The sequence below is a fragment of the Gobio gobio genome, assembly GCF_949357685.1.
Source record: "Gobio gobio genome assembly, chromosome: 11".
Taxonomy (NCBI): Eukaryota; Metazoa; Chordata; class Actinopteri; order Cypriniformes; family Gobionidae; genus Gobio; species Gobio gobio.
The window spans coordinates 19309137-19330677 of NC_137104.1; the positions used below are offsets into that span (position 1 = coordinate 19309137).

The 21541-nt window shown below is 43.4% G+C and overlaps 1 protein-coding gene across 1 annotated transcript in view; it reads right to left on the bottom strand.

Moving 5' to 3' along the window:
- Positions 1 to 2523: 2523 nt before the first annotated feature.
- LOC307133404 (zona pellucida sperm-binding protein 1-like) overlaps positions 2524 to 21541 on the bottom strand; it is a 596987-nt gene continuing 577969 nt past the window's right edge. The window contains exons 2-5 of the mRNA XM_079828475.1: positions 6899 to 6988; positions 6669 to 6826; positions 6400 to 6583; positions 2524 to 6330 (exon numbers count right to left, since the gene is read on the bottom strand). Of these exons, the coding sequence (XP_079684601.1) occupies positions 6294 to 6330; positions 6400 to 6583; positions 6669 to 6826; positions 6899 to 6963 (444 nt within the window). The 5' untranslated portion in view covers positions 6964 to 6988 and the 3' untranslated portion in view covers positions 2524 to 6293. The remainder of the gene's footprint in view (positions 6331 to 6399; positions 6584 to 6668; positions 6827 to 6898; positions 6989 to 21541) is intronic.

A 21541-nucleotide genomic window follows, 5' to 3' on the forward strand; every position in this document is an offset into this window, starting at 1 on the left:
AGGTTGTTTAGGAGCAAATGTCAGCACACAAGGGCTGAGTGTGTGTACTGTATGTAAGTGTGTGTTCATGCATTTCATACTCATCTCTATTCTAGCTGCTTTTTTTTTTTTTGAAAATCAGCAGTGTTACATTAAACCTCATATATCGTTTTTTCTTAGATGCTATTAACTTCAATATTAGGTCATATTGTTCCCTCAGAAGCTCACTCCAAAAGCTGTCGGAAGAATATTAATATGTTTCATCAAATACATATTAGCCAGACGTGTCCTCTGCTCCCAGTGCCTGCACCACTGAGGCTTTCATGGGTGAATGAAAACAATCTATTTGAGACTTTCCAACGTTTCAAAAACACACATGCTTTTCTCTTTCACTCGCATATTTCACCAGCTGTTTTTCTTCAGGTCTTGGCAGAATATCCGACTGTGCTAAAGAGGTCTAATCATGCCTGTGCTTGTTCCAGTCTGTCACAGAAACGGATTATTGTTAAGATAACCTTCCTCTGACTAAGTCACAATGATATTCGGCGCAAACATTGAAAAAGCAAGCGTTATTTTCGTTGAATAAACGAGGGAATGTGTTGGCAGCTCTAACAAACTAAAGAAAGATATTTTCTATAGTACAAGGACACTTTTCTCCACTGTGGTTAATTATATTTTAGAAGGCACAATACAGTTGAATAGTCATTCATTGTAAATGTAGAAATATTAATTAAAAAAAGGCTCAAATGGATAAAAAGTAACAACAAACATAATACCATACCATATTATGGTAAGATTAAACTATTATAAAAACAAATGCGTTTCAGCATTCCTTTAACTGGAAGGTCAAGCTATATTTAAAGGGACATTTCACCCTAAAATGAAATTTTTGAAATTGTGCTGAATAGTTTTGAACAAAAGATTTAAAAACGACACTTAATATTGCTCAGGTTTCCTTTACGCAACAAAGAGATGGTTCATATGTATCATTGACTCATTGAACCACCTAAATGTCAAGGAAGTAAAATACATTCTAGTAAAGTCAAACAACTAACCTAAAGCTAAACTTCGCACACGCGCACGCACGCACGCACACGTTTTACTATCTTTGTGGGGTCTCTCCATAGACATAATGGGTGTTATACTGTACAAACTGTATATTCTATCCAGTGCTGCCGCTCCCAACACGCAGCACGCACCAAGTGCTGAGGACCACAAGAAAATTCTCTCATTCTCTACAAAGTCACGATCACGGGCATCAAAAAGTAATTTCACTTAGGGCACCAAGACGGCCAGCGGCAGGACTAATTCTATCCTTTACACTAACCCTACACCTAAACCTACCCATCACAGAAAACTTTTTGGCCATATCCACACGAAGCCAGAGCTTTTCCTATCCAATCATTTTTTTCCCTTGTCTCAAGAAATATCTGCGTACATGAAACCACTGAAACCGACTCAAAACGATGTAGTAAACATGCCAGACTAGTATGTGGTGCTCTTATTCTGCCATATAGATACACTAAAAACAGAGAAGAAGACTTGGAGCATGCACATGCGGCGTCTGACTTGGGTCTAGACGTGGGGTGATGATATCATCGTTTCACAAAATATACGGATTGGCTGTACAAATGAAATGCAACGGTGTCTTTTTCAGATTTATCCACTCTGGGACCTGATTAAAAAAAATTTGGTTTCAGGCTCCCAAAACACCGGAACCGTCTGGACGAAACGCTGATATGATACAAATTTTTACGTACACAGCTAAACGTAACTCCGTGTGTACGGGGCCTAATTCTGTATGATTTATAAGCTTGTTTCCTCATGGGGACCTCAATTTAGGTCCCCACGGTGACACAAGTCCCCCATGAGTCTGTGTGCATTCAGGTTGTAGTCCTCACCGGGATAGAAAAACATGTACGCACGCACACACGCATGCACACACACACACACACACGCACATGCACATGCACACACACACACCTCTTTCCGGTTATATGGTACCATATCACCTTGTCTTAGATATCTGCATCAAGCGGCTTTATTTCTGTGGCATTTAGCTCAGGCAGTGACAGGACTGACTTTTATAGTAATTATTTGTTTGGCTGTTCTAACCTGAGCCTTTATCTGTCCATTTAAATGTGGACCTTTTATGTGCTCTTTAGGTTATATCTTAAAATAATCACCTCCCAAGTCTTTTGCATAAAAGACCATTTCTCAGCTGTCTGTTGCCTAAGAGACAAACTTCAAAGAGCAAAGATAACATACTTGGCCTTTTTTTACCTTTAGAAAGTAGTATGTAATTTGAGCTGTCACTATACAAAACAAATGTGTGTGCATGGATAAATCATTTATAATAAATACTGCAATATTCCATAAAAAAAAAACAAGAAATCCATTTTGATTTCATGGTGACACTGCTCTTCGTCTTGTGTGTGACATTGTGTTGGTCTTAGATAAATCTACATGTTGCTGAAGGTATTCATTTGACATATGTTCAGTGAATATGGGATTCTAAGCATGTGTTGAGTCGCTCTTGATTATCATGGTTGTTGTTTTATTGGCACGTTTTGAGCAGGCGTACATTAAACACATTAGACACACTTGAGACCACCTACTCATATGCACTCTTTGCCCACCTGAGAGCCATCTAGTAAAATGATGGAACAGATACATGCCACTTTCTCTTGCTCTCAATTTCAAGTGAATGCCAAACCGGTTTGATGTTATTAAAGGATAAACACTTTTTTAAATATGAATACTTAAAAAAAAAAGAAAAAAATCCCACATGTCCATTTATAACGTGAAAAGGAAATTTCTCTGCAGATGATGAGGTTGGGATCTGTCATCTGTCTGGGTAGAAATACGTACTGTAGCCTACATTAGTTTAGAGTTGCAGTGCATCCCTTCCATTTAAGTACAGCAATTACATTTATGAATGGCAAAAATAGTTATTAAAAATTAACAGGATGTGAGCAGTTCACAATGTTAAAAGGAAAAGTGATACAAGTCATGGGATAGCTTTAATTTTTTTAAGACTGAGCATGTTAATTTATGTATAAGCCCAACTAATAATTGAAAAATGTTACAATAAGGACCGTGCATTCAATATCATTTACTTGCAGTGTTGGGGAGTAACTAGTTACATGTAATATTACGTAATTTAATTACAAAATAAATGTAACTGTAATCAGTTACAGTTACTGAAAAAATATGTAATTAAATTAGTTACTTATGAAAATATTAATTATTACAAAGGGGGGTTACATCTGAATATTTTCTGTAAAAAGCTAGGATATGTTGAATAATATTAATTTGTTGCTTTGCCTGATTTTGATGTGCAAGATGCCTCTCGCCATTTAGTTTTTAACAATTGCTAGGACCCATTTCTCAATACTTAGGTCACTTTTTCAAAACTCTTCACACAGTTCTCCCAACAAACTTCTCTCTTTTCTCAAATCAACTCATTCTTCCATAACACTAGCAAAGATTTTCAACCAACAAACACACTTTGTCAATCATAAAACACAGACCCCAAAAAAAAACACTAACGTCAGGTTGCATTATACAATTATTTCAATGATTATATCAATGATTTTCTATTGTAAAACTTCTTTACAAAAGCAGAATGACACTCTGTACTGCTTATAATTCACTGCAGTTTATGCATGTTTACATTACACAATTATTCCTAAGTTTTCCTCCTTTGAATGGATGGTAATGTGTAGGTGTTCAGTTACACCTAGTTTTTTGATAGCATTAGATTTTTTAGATTCAGAATAAAACAATGTTGCAAATTTCTGTCTTATTTTTTTTTATTTACAGTTGTTCTCAATTGTTTACACACAAATTCTGGTACTTGAGACACAATGACCACAACATGTAACTCATTCACCAACCCCCTGAACCAATTATACTAAACTACAAGCACAGTTCCTGCTTTGCACTCAAATTGCAGTTCTAAAACACACTTTTTTCAAAACACTACACACAATTCTCTGCTTTTGGCACAATTTTCATGCAGAAAATATCTTGTTTTCACAAGGAACACACTGCCATTCAAATATTCACACTGATTCATCACAAGGGCAAACACCCATCACACAGTTTTACAATTAGCAATCAGAGCTTTAGCATAAAAGGACAACAGGTAAGCTCTTCTGTTTTGGAGCAATGGATGCCAACATTGGAAACAGAGGCAGAGCCAGAGGAGTGAGAGTAAGAGGAGGACGACGGGGAGGACAAGGACGAGGACGAGGACGAGGACGAGGAAGGCCAAGGACCGTAATCTCTGATGAGATCCGAGCCACTTTGGTTGATCATGTGGTCAACCATGGTCTAACAATGAGGGAGGCTGGGCAAAGAGTACAGCCACATTTGAGCAGGTACACTGTAGCATCCATCATCCGGACTTTCCGAAATGAGAATAAGTAAGAAATCTACTCTCACTAGAAAATTGCAGTACTGCATATCAATACAGTACTCAATGAGTACAGTAGTACAGTATTGCCTGTGGACTGTTCTGTAGGACTGTAAAAATACTGTAAAGTATGTTTCAAGTATTTAGGAAATGTATACCTTTGTATTTACAGTATTGTACTATTGGATGAGGTGCTGTGGCCAGACCGCAACAGAAGAGAGGATGCACCATAGGTTTTTTTTACTGTAACTGTATACAGTAAATTCTGTTGTTTTGTATGTAGTGTATGTGCAACTTTGTGTTGGTTGGGAATGGGATGTACACTATGTACATTGTTTTTGCAGGAAAAATAAAATGTTACCGTGTATGTGTTCGGAGAATAAAAACAATATTCTCAAATATTTTGCAACACACTTGTTTGTACTGTCTGTAGTAAGTGTAACACTGAACCAAAAAAAAAGGCCCAAGTCATTATGATGAATGGAGAAGTGTTTTACATTCATCATAGTGTTTTACATTGAGCACAGTGTTTAGCTGGTTCTTATAAATGTCTATACATATAATGTTTATGTGTGTCATTTGAAAACAAAATCCCATTTTGAGAAGAAATAACATTATTTTGAATGTAAAGTTTCATTTTGCAGGAGAATTGAGGGGTTTTGCCCATTGTGTGTGTTTTTTTGGATTTGTGTGTAGAATTCTGAGAATGAGGCATGCTTTCAGAAAATGTGTAAACAATTGAGAAAAACTGTAAAAGAGTATGCAAATTGACCTGTATAGTACATAAAGGTTTGGTGGTGTTGTCTGAGAAAATGTAATTTGAAAGATTTCGTCATTGAATGCATTTGGTGCCAAAGCAATAATAAATGATCCACATTAGCTCACATAGACAGATGTCGTGATCACTGACGTTTAAAAAAAAAAGTACTGAATAGGTAAGTGCTAATCTAAATTGGTCAGAAGGACCTGACCAATTAAGACTACTTACCTATTCTATTTGTTTTTCTTAAATAAAAAAAAATTCTTTACTGTGCTAGACTAACAGACTTGTTACAGCACTTGCATGCTGTTGCCCCGTGTTGGCCTGATTGCATCTATTTCTCTCCTCATGTGTAAGTCGCTTTGGATTTTTTTTTGTCTGCTAAATGATTAATGTATTGAGAAATGGGTCCTTGTGATTGTTAAAAACTGTAAAGGTCATTTAGTAAAACAATGTTATTCTGATGCTTTTGATTGGTTCTTGTTTGAATTTGCAGCACAACAGCCAATTACATCAATACACATTGCCGCTGAAAGCATAAGGCTAAATTCTGTCTGAGAGATGCCACCATGACAAGTGAAATGCGTTCCAGTGCTGAAATTAGAAAAGTAAATCAAAAAGTGATCAAATGTTACATTACGTTAAGTAATTGAAAAAGTAACACCTCATTACATTATAAATAGGGTAACTTGTAATCGATTACATTTTCAAAGTAACCTTCCCAACACTGGGACTTTCCAATTCAACCTATTGCAAGGGTTCTACCAGTAGTGGGCAATCATGCAATGATGTACATCCAAGTCAACTACACAGCAGGAAGACGGTGAAGTCAGTGAACTCCTGAAGTCAGTTTACAACAAGCACTCACTTTTCCTAGTGCAGCTTTGCTCACAGGAGCCTGAAGAGGGATGACACACCGCTGTACTACAGTAGATGAAGATCTAACAGAGGGGGAAGGGGTTAAGACACAAATCAATATAAAAAGACTAACATTAAAGAATCAGGCAAGACTGCAGAGCATTCGGTTTCCTGCAGAGGAGCCAGTGATGCTGGATCCACAAATGGGAACATCTTCACAACAAAGCGCTTGTAGTGGGTTGGGAACTGAAGACCAGAAGATCCAGCCACCGGAACTTATGTGGTGAGGTAACAGTCATCCTGGTAAGGGCATCTAAAAGGCAAAGAGGCAGTCAGAAATGCCTTACAGCACACTAGATAGATAAAGATTGGCCTTACTCACACATCAACCAGAAGGTCCCACTGGGGTAGACTGGGGGTTGATGTAGCCCAGCAACGCCCCAGCATTAGGACAATGTTGGGTTGAGTTCTCTCCAAAATGTGCACCTCAACATGCACAGGCTCCCGCAGGACTTTTGTGACCGGATAATCAGCACCACCGTAGTAGGACGTGTATGCCTCATCCCCTGAGGAAGAACAGCTGTTTAACCAGAAACTGCTGCAACCTGGAGTTTTAGAAAATACTTATGTATACTTGGGACAGACACTTACCTTCTGCACAGCCTTTGGTGACACATTGGCCATTTGCCAGTCTAAGCTCCACCCTGAGGGGTCCAGGAGCAGCTACTGGTGGAGGTGCAGGAACAGTGTTGACCTCCACAACTAGATCTTCCACAGAAGTAGCAGAGTACCTACACTGGAAGAGAAGCCTGGACAACAAACAGTGAGCCTGTAGCATTTGTCAAGGATTAATATTTGTGCAAAAGCATAAAACCACCTACTCAAAATGGCTGTCCCTTGTGATGGAACCAAGTGGTCCAACACCCACTTCATACGAGGAGGTCATTCGGTTTTCATACACCACATATCCACTAGGGATGGGCGATAAGGACTTAAAAATTTATCCCGATATTTTCTAGAATTTATTGCGATAACGATATCAATGACGATAAATGTAGTATCATTCCCCATGTTTTTGGATACAAGTGAAAGCTGCATGCATTCTTGCGAGTTTCAGAAAAACAAACAATGATCTAAAGTAAAACGTACATGTCATCAAATAGGCTCCTATAATACATTAAAAAATTATATATTATATATATATATATATTTAATTAATTATTTTTTTTAATGTAAAATTCCACACCAGCCTTTTCAGAAATGGAAAAGTTGCAGATATAATTGTCTTCTGTAAAAGTGCAGGTAATGTTTAAATAGTCCAACTGTGCTAAAAAACATCACACAATACAAACAATAATAATTCAAATCAATGACAAGTTTTACATGTAAACTGATTCTGTATTTATTCATACACTCATGGTGCAAACAGTGGTAAAAATAGCAGAAACAGCAAAAGTAATTATCCCAAAAATGTCTTCAGATTACAAAAAAGTTGAAAATAATGATAGAACTTCAGTAATTTGAGTTGATAAGATAATACCACGAATTCTTCTACTAATAAAAATAAACTGCACTAAGGATTAATGAGCTTCTGGGTTCATGAATATTAATCACGTTGTCAGCGCTCATTCTTACTGATTTGCTGAAATCAAAACAGGCACCGTAATAGGTGCACGCCAGCCAATGAGATCCCCGTCGGTGCATTCGTTTCTTCCTGTTCATTAGCTTCATTTCGTTAGCTTGCTGTTTAACCTGCTGAGGAAACTGTTGACTAGCTTGCTGTTTAACCTGCTGAGGAAACTGTTGACTAGCTTGCTGTTTAACCTGCTGAGGAAACTGTTGACTAGCTTGCTGTTTAACCTGCTGAGGAAACTGTTGACTAGCTTGCTGTTTAACCTGCTGAGGAAACTGTTGACTAGCTTGCTGTTTAACCTGCTGAGGAAACTGTTGACTAGCTTGCTGTTTAACCTGCTGAGGAAACTGTTGACTAGCTTGCTGTTTAACCTGCTGAGGAAACTGTTGACTAGCTTGCTGTTTAACCTGCTGAGGAAACTGTTGACTAGCTTGCTGTTTAACCTGCTGAGGAACCTGTTGACTAGTTGTTTAACCTGCTGAGGAACCTGTTGACTAGTTGTTTAACCTGCTGAGGAAACTGTTGACTAGTTGTTTAACCTGCTGAGGAAAGTGTTGACTAGTTGTTTAACCTGCTGAGGAAAGTGTTGACTAGTTGTTTAACCTGCTGAGGAAAGTGTTGACTAGTTGTTTAACCTGCTGAGGAAACTGTTGACTTGTTGTTTAACCTGCTGAGGAAACTGTTGACTTGTTGTTTAACCTGCTGAGGAAACTGTTGACTAGCTTGTTGTTTAACCTGCTGAGGAAACGGTTGACTAGCTTGCTGTTTAACCTGCTGAGGAAAGTGTTGACTAGCTTGCTGTTTAACCTGCTGAGGAACCTGTTGACTAGTTGTTTAACCTGCTGAGGAACCTGTTGACTAGTTGTTTAACCTGCTGAGGAAAGTGTTGACTAGTTGTTTAACCTGCTGAGGAAAGTGTTGACTAGTTGTTTAACCTGCTGAGGAAAGTGTTGACTAGTTGTTTAACCTGCTGAGGAAACTGTTGACTAGTTGTTTAACCTGCTGAGGAAACTGTTGACTTGTTGTTTAACCTGCTGAGGAAACTGTTGACTTGTTGTTTAACCTGCTGAGGAAACTGTTGACTAGCTTGTTGTTTAACCTGCTGAGGAAACAGTTGACTAGCTTGTTGTTTAACCTGCTGAGGAAACGGTTGACTGGCTTGTTGTTCAACCTGCTGAGGAAACGGTTGACTAGCTTGTTGTTTAACCTACTGAGGAAACTGTTGACTAGCTTGTTGTTTAACCTGCTGAGGAAACTGTTGACTAGCTTGCTGTTTAACCTGCTGAGACTCGCTTGTTGAACTGGCTGTTGAAACCGCTGGTCAGTTTGCTGTAACATCAGAGCTTGAGGATTCTGGGGCAGATTACTCCACTGTGGAACAGCTTGACAGAAAGCCCAAAACCACAAACAAAGTGCCAGCGATTGACCAGCACACCAACTTCGTGCCATTGTTCAACAGTTAGTCACACTGTTGAGATGCTGCCCTTTGATCTTTTGGAATTCAACAGTTTTTGTCTAATTAACAATAATCCCTCCCTCTTCATTAACAGTCATGATTCTCCAGACTTGCCCAAATGGGAGCTTGCTACCAGACAATTCTCATTGGTTCTCAAATCCGCATTTGATGTTTCTTGATTCCAATTAGTCAGATTTGTCATATTGAAGACAAATAAAAATGTTCATGCTCAGGTTTGCTATTGGAGCTTGCCCATACACTTTGGGTAGATGTTTGGTGCAATCTGCTTTGCTTGTAGACATGCTTAAATAGTAACGTCTCGGTTACGTATGTAACCCTCGTTCCCTGAGGAGGGAACGGAGACGTACGTTAGTGACTAACGAATGGGGGTTTCGCTTAGAAGCCAATCATCTTCATCGTATTCAACAGCGCCCAATGGCAGTGCCAATGCCATGGGCATGCGGAATTTGCATGCGTAACTCCGCCCCACCTCGTGGGTATATAAGGAAGTACGCTGCGAACATCGCATTATGTTACTGCTGCAGGAGCCAAGACTGAACTCCGCGTTCCAGGCAGCACAGCTGACGTGGCTAAGGAAACGTACGTCTCCGTTCCCTCCTCAGGGAACGAGGGTTACATACGTAACCGAGACGTTCCCTTTCGTTCAGTCACTACGACGTACGTTAGTGACTAACGAATGGGGGATCCTATTCAACAACGCCACTCAGCTGTCATCCAGTGCCCTGCGTAAGTGTGAGACCTGCCACTTAAGGCCGTAGGACTCCCACTTATCACAGGAATACCAAGGTACACTGGGAAGCATATCCCAGTGAGGGAATGCCAAGATGCCTACCGTAGGGAGGACTTAGAGAATACACATATGACCCGCTGAGGGTTGCATATGGAAGATCTCTAGGGTACCAGCCGAAGGTGGATTTTTAACCCTAGGGGTGGCAGGGACTTGCCAAGGGAAAGACACCTGCTCACTGAGGAGGCTTACGGTGGGAATACTCGTGTGGGGGTCGCCGGAGGGGAACCATGCACACGGAGCACCTGGCCGGACATGAGGGTCTGGGCTCGAAAGGGCAGACTGAACTGATGTCGGCGTAAGCAGTGCTGGAGGAGCTCAGGGCTCTCGGGGAGCTCACCTGAGGAAAATATCGCACGTATCCAGTCCTGGGAGTGGAATGGCGAGCAAGCGAAGACACCTGAGCCTGGTCCATTACCGGCCACCCGTAGGGGCGAGTACATAGTCGGACACTGGCTCCACTCGGAGATTGTAGAATCTGGCGAATGTGTTGGGTGTCGCCCAGCCTGCAGCTCTGAGATGTCTGTTAGCGAGGCGCCATGCGCTAGAGCCCAAGAGGAGGCCACACTCCGGGTGGAGTGTGCCCTCACACCAAGGGGACATGGTCGGCCTTGCTGCTGGTAAGCCAAAACAATGGTGTCCACTATCCAGTGAGACAACCTCTGCTTTGAGAGAGCACTTCCCTTCCGCTCTCCACCATAACAGACAAAGAGCTGGTCTGAGGTCCTGAAACACTGCGTCATGTCTACGTAGGCGCGGAGAGCGCGTACTGGACAGAGCAATGCCAAGGCTGGGTCTGCCTCCTCCAAAGGCAGCGCTTGCAGGTTCACCACCTGATCTCGGAACGGAGTGGTGGGAACCTTGGGCACATATCCGGGCGGGGGTCTCAGGATCACGTGAGAGTTAGCCGGCCCGAACTCAAGGCACGCTTCGTCAACCGAAAATGCTTGCAGGTCCCCGACCCTCTAAGCGAGGCCAATGCGGTCAGCAGAGCCGTCTTCATAGACAAGAGCTTAAACTCAGCCGACCGCAAAGGCTCAAAGGGAGGCCTCTGCAGAGCACTTAAGACTACTGAGAGGTCCCAAGAGGGAACGAGAGGAGAGCGAGGAGGATTCAGTCTCCTCGCCCCCCTCAGGAACCTGATGATCAGGTCGTGCTGCTACTTACCTTTTTGTCTCCCAGGAGATCGTGGTAGGCAGATATTGCGGCCACGTACACTTAAGGGTGGAAGGAGACAGCCTTCGTCCCACCCCCTCCTGGAGAAACGAAGCACAGACCCGATCGGGCATTTCCAGGGGTCTTCCTGGCGGGAAGAGCACCATGTGACGAAGAGGTCCCACTTCAACGCATAGAGGTGTCGTGTAGACTCTGCCCTAGCGGAAGTGATGGTAGCGACCACCGCAGGTGGAGGGCTACTCAAACCAGCCGCGTCCCGTCCAGAAGCCACACGTGGAGCTTCCAGAACGCTGGATGCGGGTGCCAAAAGGTGCCCCGTCTCTGAGGAGTCTCAGAGGAATAGGCCAGGGAGGGGCTGTCGCAAGGAGTAGCAGTTCTGAGAACCAGGTCCGGCCGTGCCAACGGGGCGACCAACATGACCTGCTCCTTGTCCTCCCTGATCTTGCACAGTACCTGTGCGAGAAGGCTCACTGGGGGAAACGCATAATTGCGTAGCCCCGACGACCAGCTGTGCGCCAGTGCATCCGTGCCGACCATAGGTCAGGGAATAATACAGGGAGCAATGGGAAGAGTCCTGGGAGGCAACAGGACTACCTGTGCGTCGCTGAACCGTTCCCATATCAGCTGGACCGTCTGGGGATGGAGTCTCCATTCTCCAGGAAGTGGCTGAAGCCGTGAGCTCGTAGGCTGCACGGTTCAGGACTCCCGGGATGTGGACAGCATGAAGGGACCTCAGATGCTTCTGACTCCAAAAAACGAGATGGCGGGCGAGTTGAGACATACGGCGGGAGCGTAGACCGCCCGGCCGTGTCGTCTGTCCTGACTAGTACATGTTGACCCTTCAGCAACGCTCGGAAGCAGTGCAGGGCGAACCGTACTGCCAGCAACTCGAGGCAATTGACATGCAGAAGGCGCTGGGGTCCTATCCAGGAGCCCGTGGCTGCTTGTCCATTGCACATGGCACCCCAGCCCGTGGATGATGCATCTGTTGATACAACAAGATGCCTGGAAACTCGTTCTAAGGACACTCCGGTCCGTAGAAAACTGAGGTTCGACCACGGGGAGAGAGTCTGTAAGCAGGCCCGAGTCACTTGTACCCGGAGCGTGCCAGACCGCCATGCCCATCTCGGGACTCGATCGCGTAGCCCGTGCTGAAGCGGTCTCATATGAAGCAATCCGAGCAGCGTTACCGCGGCTGCAGATGCCATATGCCCCAGGAGCCTCTGAAACAGTTTCAGTGGAACCGCACTCTTGCCCTCGAGTCGTCGAAGGGAAGTCAGCAGAGACTGCGCGCGCTCACTCGAAAGCTGCGCGCACATGGCGACCGAGTCGGTCCATACCGAGAAAAGAGATCCTCTGCGCGGGGCAAAGTTTGCTCTTCTCCCAGTTGACCCGAAGGCCCAGACGGGCTAGGTGATGGAGCACCAAATCTCTGTGTCCGCAAACCTGCTCTCGAGAGTGACCCAGTATGAGCCAGTCATCGAGGTAATTCAGGATGCGAACCCCGTGCTGCCGAAGGGGCGCAAGGGCTGCCTCGGCAATCTTCGTAAAGACGCGAGGGGACAGAGATAGCCCGAATGGTAGAACTGCGTACTGATATGCCCGCCCCTCGAAAGCAAACCGTAGGAACGGTCTGTGTCGAGGTAGACTGGAGACATGGAAGTAGGCGTCCTTCAGGTCGATCGCTGCAACCAATCGTCTGGACGAACGCATTCGAAAAGGCATTTCGCTGTCAACATCTTGAACGGAAACCGGTGGAGGTAACGGTTCAAGACGCGCAGGTCCAGGATCGGTCAAGCCCACCGGTCTTTTTGGGTACAATGAAGTACGGGCTGTAAAACCCGGAATTCACCTCGGCTGGAGGGACAGGTTCGATCGCACCCTTCGCCAGTAGGGTGGCAACCTCCGCTCGCATGACGGGGGCATTAGCCCCGATCATAGTGGAACGGACTCCCCGGAAGCAGGGAGGAACCTGCGCGAACTGAATCGCGTAGCCGCACCTGACTGTCTTTCGCGACCCAGCGGGACAGCCCTGGAATCTGAAGCCAGGCTCCCAGGAACTGCACCAGCGGGGTCAATCGGACTACAGGTGTACCCGGAGTGGGGCAGCGATGCAGCGTTACCGACCCGGACAAGGGAGGCTGTTGGGCGTCCCGGTGTGGGGGTGCGGTTAACGGCTGCGTCCTGACAGAGGAGACCAGGGAAGGACGCGCGTTCCACTGGGGTCTGCTCTGCCAGGAGGCTGGCGACAGAGAGGGATGCGAGTGGCGGGACCCGTGGGTGGCGCGCACTGTCATCACCGGTCTCTGGGTCCTCAGAGACAGGAACATGAGTTCTTCCCAAGCGCTGCTAGCCCGGGGGCCAGCAGCGGAAGGATTTTCCCCCGGCCCTCCTGCTACCATCCCCTGGGAAGAACTGGAACCCATCTCTGAGTTGTCCACTTCCAGCGTGGCGTTTAACCAGGCTGGGGAGCGGACTGGGCGACATCCTCAACCACCTCCACGGCGCGGCCCAGGTTAAGGCTGCTGCTGGGGCCGGGCGGGAAGAGGGAGGGCGCCCTCGGCGGCGAGCGGACTGAGGCGACTGAGCCGGCGGCTGGTGCAGCAGCTGGCCGCCGGGGCAGTACGTGTTACAGCCTCAGTCTGCTCTGGGGCGGCCGAGAACTGTTGGGCGCAGTTCCCAGCCGCGCCGCCGAAGAGGCCAGCCTGGGATATGGGTGAGTTGAGGGGGCGGGCCCACTCAACGTCCTCCAAATCACCAGGTAAGGCCAGGTGTTCTCCCGGACCACAGCTGTGGACATCTCCCGACCCAGGGAGCGTGTGGCCACCTTCACCGCCCGGGGGCGGGATCAGTCGCGGCACGCAGCTCAATGAAGAGCCCTGGGTCGGCTCCACCCTTGTGCATGTGCAACGGGGCGGCGGCCTGCCCGTAGCTCTGCAGGACCACGCCACCGAAGTAGACGAGCCCACAGGCTTTGGGAGGGTGCTTAGGACAGCCACACCACGCGACGTCAAGCCCTCTGTGGACACCGTAGTGCGCAACAGAGAGTTCAACAGTGGGGGTGAGGGGGCCCCAGTGTACCCTAGGCCGCGGCCCCATCAAGGGCAGAGAAGGCGGAGGAGGCCACCAAACGATCGCGGGAAGCACGGGGACTTCCAGGACCGCGTGATCTCCTCATGCATCTCGGGAGCGAAAGGCATTGGGGGCGGGGCCCAACAGCTGTCGGGTGCCGTCCCCAAAAACCAATCGCGCAACCACAAGCACTCGCGACTGGGCGGCGTTCCACACCAGCGCGAGACTCGCGGCTGCCCGAGATAACATGGCTGTCAACCTTAGGTCGGATCAGGCAGTGCTGACACACCCGGAGGCGGAGCACAACTCCTAATCGTCATCCCCAAAGGACTCCAGCCCACCTTGGGATGCGGCGATCGACATCTCACTGCTATCTGGAGCGTGAACGAAACGAACGAGGCGTCAGAGACGGGCCGCTGTTTCAGTCCAACACTCGCGGGTTAAAGCAATGTGCGAGAGGGGGCGTGGCCCGAGGAATGATCGTCGGGGTTCTTAATACCACGGCACCGCACTCAGGTCACCCTGGCCACCAGCCAAAGTACCACCTCACTCGGAGACGGTAGATTGGGGTGTGGCAGAGGGGACTCTCTCTCCTCACGGAGATCACTGAGTCTCGACCGCAACATCGCGATGGTCACGTTCCCGCAGTGGGAACATGACGCATCCACAAACACTGCCCGAACGTGCTGAAGCCCAAACACATCGAGCAGTGAATGTGCCCATAGACAGCAACGGAGATCGATCGCACCCGGAAGTGCACGGGCGAACCGTCTTGAAAAAGACGTGCCACGCGCAAGCTCTTTTTGTGAGAGGAAAGCTCTGCAGAGTGCCGAAGCGCCCAGGGAAACACACACACAGCTGTTGCAGATCACTGCACAGATCAGCAGGCAGGCAGCATGAGATCGCTGGAACGCGCCGTAACACCAACACCCTGGAGAACCGCTGGTCTCGAAGACTGAAGAGAAGACTTCAGAATTCAGGCTTGTAGGAGTGAAGAGATCCTCTTGGCTCCAAAGCAGAAACATAATGCGATGTTCGCAGCGTACTTCCTTATATACCCACGAGGTGGGGCGGAGTTACGCATGCAAATTCCGCATGCCCATGGCATTGGCACTGCCATTGGGCGCTGTTGAATACGATGAAGATGATTGGCTTCTAAGCGAAACCCCCATTCGTTAGTCACTAACGTACGTCGTAGTGACTGAACGAAAGGGAACTAGCATTACTAATTTTAGGGATGGGCAGACCGAGGCTTTGTGAAGCACTGAAACAGTTAAAGCAAATGTGCCATATTGTTTCGAAGCTTCGAATTAATCCGACACCCGTCTCTACGGTGACACTTAGTGGTCACTTGCATGTGTTGATCTGAAATACCTTGACAATGATCCATGTAAAAAAAAAAATTATTAACATCTGTCTGACAACTACATGATCTTGGTTTTGTAACCTGTAGCCTCCTCATTGTGAATAACTATAGGTTTTTTTGGTCATGAAAAATGAACATTAATAAAATAAATAAAGCCTCAATGTGTCACATTTGTTTCATAACATTTTTAATCAAAAATATTATTTGCTCTGCTGTTGAAGGACTTAGTCGACTTATTTTTTTACATATAATTTCCCCTTTCAATCAAATGCAGTTTCGACAGGCGCCACCTGATGAAACAATTCAAAGCTTCATTTAACCATAGTCACGTGACATGGGTGTTTCGAATCACAGTTCGGAGCAGTGTTTCGAAACATCTGCGCTTCGGGATCTCGAAAAAGCGCCGGAATATTAGTTTCGCGTCAGCCATCCCTACAAATTTTACAATGTCTTTATATGGTAGAAATAGTAAGAGTAGTGTGTAGTTCCAAATTGAAACACTTCCTATCGGGGTAATCCCTGTTGCCAGTTTGAAGTGTTCCACAAGTGGACAAGTAAGGTTTATATGGACAGACCCTCGACTCCTTGATTATGACAGAGGGGATGAGTCTACTCATTTGTATTTAGCAGTGTTGGGGAGTAACTAGTTACACTGAACTAGATTAACCCTCCTATTATCTTCGGGGTCAATTTGACCCCATTCAATGTTTAATGTCTGTAAAACCACGATTGACATTATTATTATTTTTTGCTTCAGATTGAATGACTTTTCCCAATTTAATGGGCACAACTCTGTAAAAATAAAATTAACATGATGATATTTTTACAATGTCTTTCCAATGTACACATTTTGTAGGATCGGTGTTCTTTGGGGTCAATTTGTCCCCAGGCTCTTTTAGCTTAATAAAAGATGAGAAATATACAAATTTTACACACATTTATTTTGGTTGTTTTATTGAGGTAACTATAACATGCTATAATTGTATATATTCAATATCATTTTCAAACAACTTCCCTCTGTTTTAGGGCTCTAACCTAACCTAACCAAACCATACCTGTAGTATTGCGAGAACCACTAGTTCACGTTATGGTCCCGCTTCCCACTGGAACGACAGGGCAGACATTGGGTGCTTCTCAATATCCCTTCTTGTTTCCTCGCTCTTCCGTCCTCCATCCTATGACCCGGAAACCAACCGAGCTCAGCCATCTTGTAGGACGTCTCAATTTTCTAATTTCACTGTGAGGAGGGGAGGATCGAGGACTGAGGAGGCTTCCTGAGGAGTCATGAGCGAGGATACACGGGTGTATCCTTTGTGGAAGTGTTTTATCGACTAAACGTGACGCACGTATTAATTCTCCTCCCCCTTCACATCTTGCCACAGTTTATTCATTGTTATTATGTTTACATGTACAAGACACAAATGTTTGTCGAATAACAACAACTGACAGTTGCAGAATTATATCAAAGCTCAAGAAAATTAAAGAAACAAACTGTAATACTATAAACAACAAATAAAAAGCAGTTAATAATTTGCTGTTAATAATAATTGGTAATATTAAATAAAATATGGACAAATGTGGTGTTTTGTGGAGGTTGAAACTATTAAAATATAAATAGTTATCTCTTATGTTCAAGAATCCTGACATGCAAACAAAATCCAGCAGTGTAGTCATCATTAATTGATGACGCATTGAAGTGACACTAAAAGGAGAGAGAATATATTTCACTTGATTCAATTCCTCCGTCCTCGCGTCTTTTCCTTGCATCCTTCCCTCGCATCCTGAAGGGGTGGAGATAAGACGCGAGGAAAGGAAACAAGGATGCACAAATAAGAATTGAGAAGCACCCACAGTGCTGCTGGAGGTCATCAAAATGGTTCCAGGGCCCACTAGATATGCTGTCACTCATAAATTACTGTATATATATATGAAAAGAGTATGCAAACGTACAAATTGACCATAAAATATTGGTGGTGTTTGTGTCCAAGTAAGAAAATAATTCATATAATTTGAAAGATGTCATTATTGAATGTATTTTGTTCCAAAACAATAAATGATCCACAGTTTAGCTCACATAGACTGATGTTGTGATCACTGAGTGAAGTTTGAAAAAAGTGATCTAAGTATTGAAAAAGTGACCCAAGTATTGAATAGGTAAGTGCTAGTCTTAATTGGTCAGCAGCACCTGACCCTTTTCTCCTCTGTTAAATCTTCATCCACTGTAGTACAGTGGTGTGCCATCCCTCTCCTGGCTCCTGTGAGCAAAGCTGAACTAGAAAAAGTGAGTGTTTGTTGTTGTTGCCACAGAAATCATTATAAAATAAGGACTAACATTAAGGAATCTAACTAGGAATCGGGTAAGGCTGCAGAGGTTTCCTGCAGGGGAAACAGTGAGATTGTAGCATTGGTCAAGGAATAACATTTATGCAAAAGCATAAAACCACCTACTCAAAATGGCTGTCGACCCAGGAGACAGACTGAATCCAGGCTCCAAACAAGGTAGCGTAACATCTCTAGCTACCACTACCTCAAACTGACCTTATCTTATAAACTGGACAGTCACTGGAACAAGGTACAAGAGCAGGTTATTGCAGAGGAGTGGATTAACATGAATACCTTTACATTGACTCAACACTCTTACCTGCCTTCCCATAGAAACACTGCTGTCCGTTAAAGCAGCAGTTGATAGCTTGACACTCAGCACCACTGATACCAGATGGGCCACATTGGTTCTGGTAATTTTCAGTCAAATCCGACGTGAAGGAAAGATTAATTTAATGTGAACACAAACACCATTAACTTAAGTGAATGAAAGGCAATAATCAGCAACATGCACTCACGCAAATAACTTTATTCGATTGTTTCAATATGCATTGACACAGATTACTTTATCTGAATGTTTCCTTGATATTACATGACACTGAGAAATGCATAGTGCATGTGTCAGGAACCTATGAATCAGCTTTTTGAACCAGTTCATTGAGCCAAACTGTCCAAAAAGAACCAGTTCACGGAAATTAATCGGACTTTGCATCACCAGTTGTTGAACCTGCTGGTCAGTTTGCTGTATCAGAGCTTGAGGATTCTGGGGCAGATTACTCCACTGTGGAACAGCATGAGAGAAAGCGCACACAACCACACACAAAGTGCCAAAGATTGAACAGCACACCAAATTCCTGGCGTTGTTCAACAGCTGGTCACACTGTTGAGATGCTGCCCTTTTTTATTCTACAGATTTTGGCTAATTAACGCTAATCCCTCCCTCTTCATTAACAGTCATGATACTCCAGATTTGCCCAAATGGGAGCTTGTGCTACCAGATGATTCTCATTGGTTCTCAAAATTATACGCATGTGATGTTTCTTGATTCCAATTAGTCAGATTTGTCATATTGAAGACAAATAAAAAGGACAGTAGCTCAGGTTTGCTACTGGAGCTTGCCCAAAGTACTTTGGGTAGATGTTTGGTGCATTCTGCTTAGCTTTTAGACATGCTGCTAACTAGCATTACTACTTTTTTTTTTTTTTTTTTTTTTTTATACTTTTTATTTATTTTTTTGTAGAACCAAAAAAAAAAAAAAAAAAAAAAAAAGAACAGAACAGACAGGTCACAGTGGGTGTCACATTCAATTACAGGTATCATGTACATTTACGGTGTTCATATACAGTTAATTATATATCAGGGGTTACTCTCCCAAATGTCTCAGAAAAGAGAAAATAAATAACAAACAAATGTCAGTACACTTACAATATCTCCTTATGTCCAATCCACACTCCTATACATTAACCATTTTGACCAGTATTTGTAAAATGCATCCATTTTTAATCTTAGAGAGAAGGTCAGTTTTTCCATATTATACATATCTCTTACAATCACAATCCACTCTTCTTTTGTTGGTGGATTCTCATGCAACCATTTCTTAGTTATTGTTTTTTTACCAGCAACCAATAATACTTTAAGTAGGTATTTGTCTTGAGTATTGAGGTCAGTTGGTATGTTTCCTAAATATATAGTACCAAAGCTGTTCTCCATTTCGAATCCTATTATCAATTTTATTTCAGTGACTTTCTCAAACCAAAAAGACTGAATTGCTGGACATTTCCAAAATATATGAAAATAATCAGCCATAGAATTCTTACATTGTCTCCAACAGAGTGCAGATTCCGGTTTACCATTCTGTAAATATTTTCTTTTTGGAGTAATAAAAAATCGTATAATATTCTTCCATGAGAATTCTCTCCACTGCCCTGAGCTGGAGGTAGCATGTGTTTTACAAATGTTTAACCATTCTTCATCAGATAAAATTATGTTTGCTTCTTTCTCCCATTTATCTTTTACATATATTGTAGAGTGTTTTTTAGAAGATTGTATACTTGAATATATTCTTGATATCAGTCTCTTGTGAGATCCATTCTTATACGCATCAATAAAAACATTGATGATATTCATTTCAGATTTTTCATTAATTTTAATATTTTTATTATAATGGTTCCTAAGCTGTAAATATCTGAAGAAATCTTGTTTTTCTAAAACATAGGTGTCAGTAAGATGTTGGAAGCTCTTTAAACCAGTATTAGATGAGACTGTGCAATATGATGTAATGCCTTTCAACGTCCATTGTTTAAACCTTGAATCCAACTCTGCAGGTTTAAATTCTTTGTCAAAGGCCACCCATCTCAACATCCGTGTTTGTTTCTCAAGTTTAAAATTTTTACATTCCTTGAACCAAATATTGAGAGGAACTAATGTCCAATGGCTCAATTTATTTGAGTACTTAATCTTAGTGGCCTTGTCCCCTAATAAGGAGGGGAGAGGAATGTCCAGCTGGCTAAATTCTAATTCTTTCCATCTTGCATCATATTCATTATTACACCAACAAACTAGACATTTCAACTGTGATGCTTTGTAATAATCCTCCAAACAGGGAAGAGACAGTCCCCCTTTCTCCCTTGATAATTGTAGTGTTTTAAGTCTGACCCTAGGTTTCTGATTTCTCCATATGAATCTAGAGATCATTCTATTCCAGTCATTAAACTGTTTTTTTGGAATCTCTACAGGCAGTGATTGGAATAAAAATAGTAATCGTGGTAATACATTCATTCTTATAATTTCAATTCGATTATACAAACCAAGGGTTAGGGGCATCCATCTGTCCAAATCCTCTTTTAGTTCTTTTGTTATTGATTCATAATTTACAGTATATGTTTTTGTCACATTCTTTGGTATGATAACTCCTAAATATTTAATGTTATTAGTTTTCCATTTAAAATGATATTTATTACATATGTTTTTTTGTGGTAAATATTTAAAAGAGAGGGTTTGAGTTTTGTCTAAATTTAATCTGTATCCTGAGAACCAACCGAACTGTTCAAGGCATGACATAAGTTTAGGTAAACTGGAGTCTGGGTCGGAGATTGTCATAAGAATATCGTCCGCATATAGACATATTTTGTGTTCATTTCCTTTAAACTGGAATCCTTTTATTTCTGCATTCTCTCTAATAGCTTGAGCAAGTGGCTCTATGAATAGTGCGAAAAGCGTGGGACTTAAGGGGCATCCCTGGCGGCATCCCCGTTCCAATGTGATTGAGCTAGAAACATTACCATTTATTTTAATCTGAGCAGTCGGTAGATAATATAGTGGTTTAAGACATCTTATAACCTTTTCATTGAAGCCAAAACGTAGCAGTACCAGGTATAAAAACTCCCATCGGACAGAGTCAAAAGCCTTTTCGGCATCGAGGCTAATTACTAAATTTTTAGAATTACTTTTATTCATGCTATCAATCAAAAATAATGCTCGTCTTACATTATCCTGTGTCTGCCTGTTTTTCACGAATCCTGTTTGGTCAGTATCAATCAACTCAGGAATTATATTTTCTAATCGTTTTGCTATTATAGAAGCGTATAATCTATAATCTATATTCAAAACCGAAATTGGTCTGTATGATCCACATTCTGTCTTATCTTTTCCAACTTTTGGTATTACTGATATGATAGCTTGTTTCCAGGAT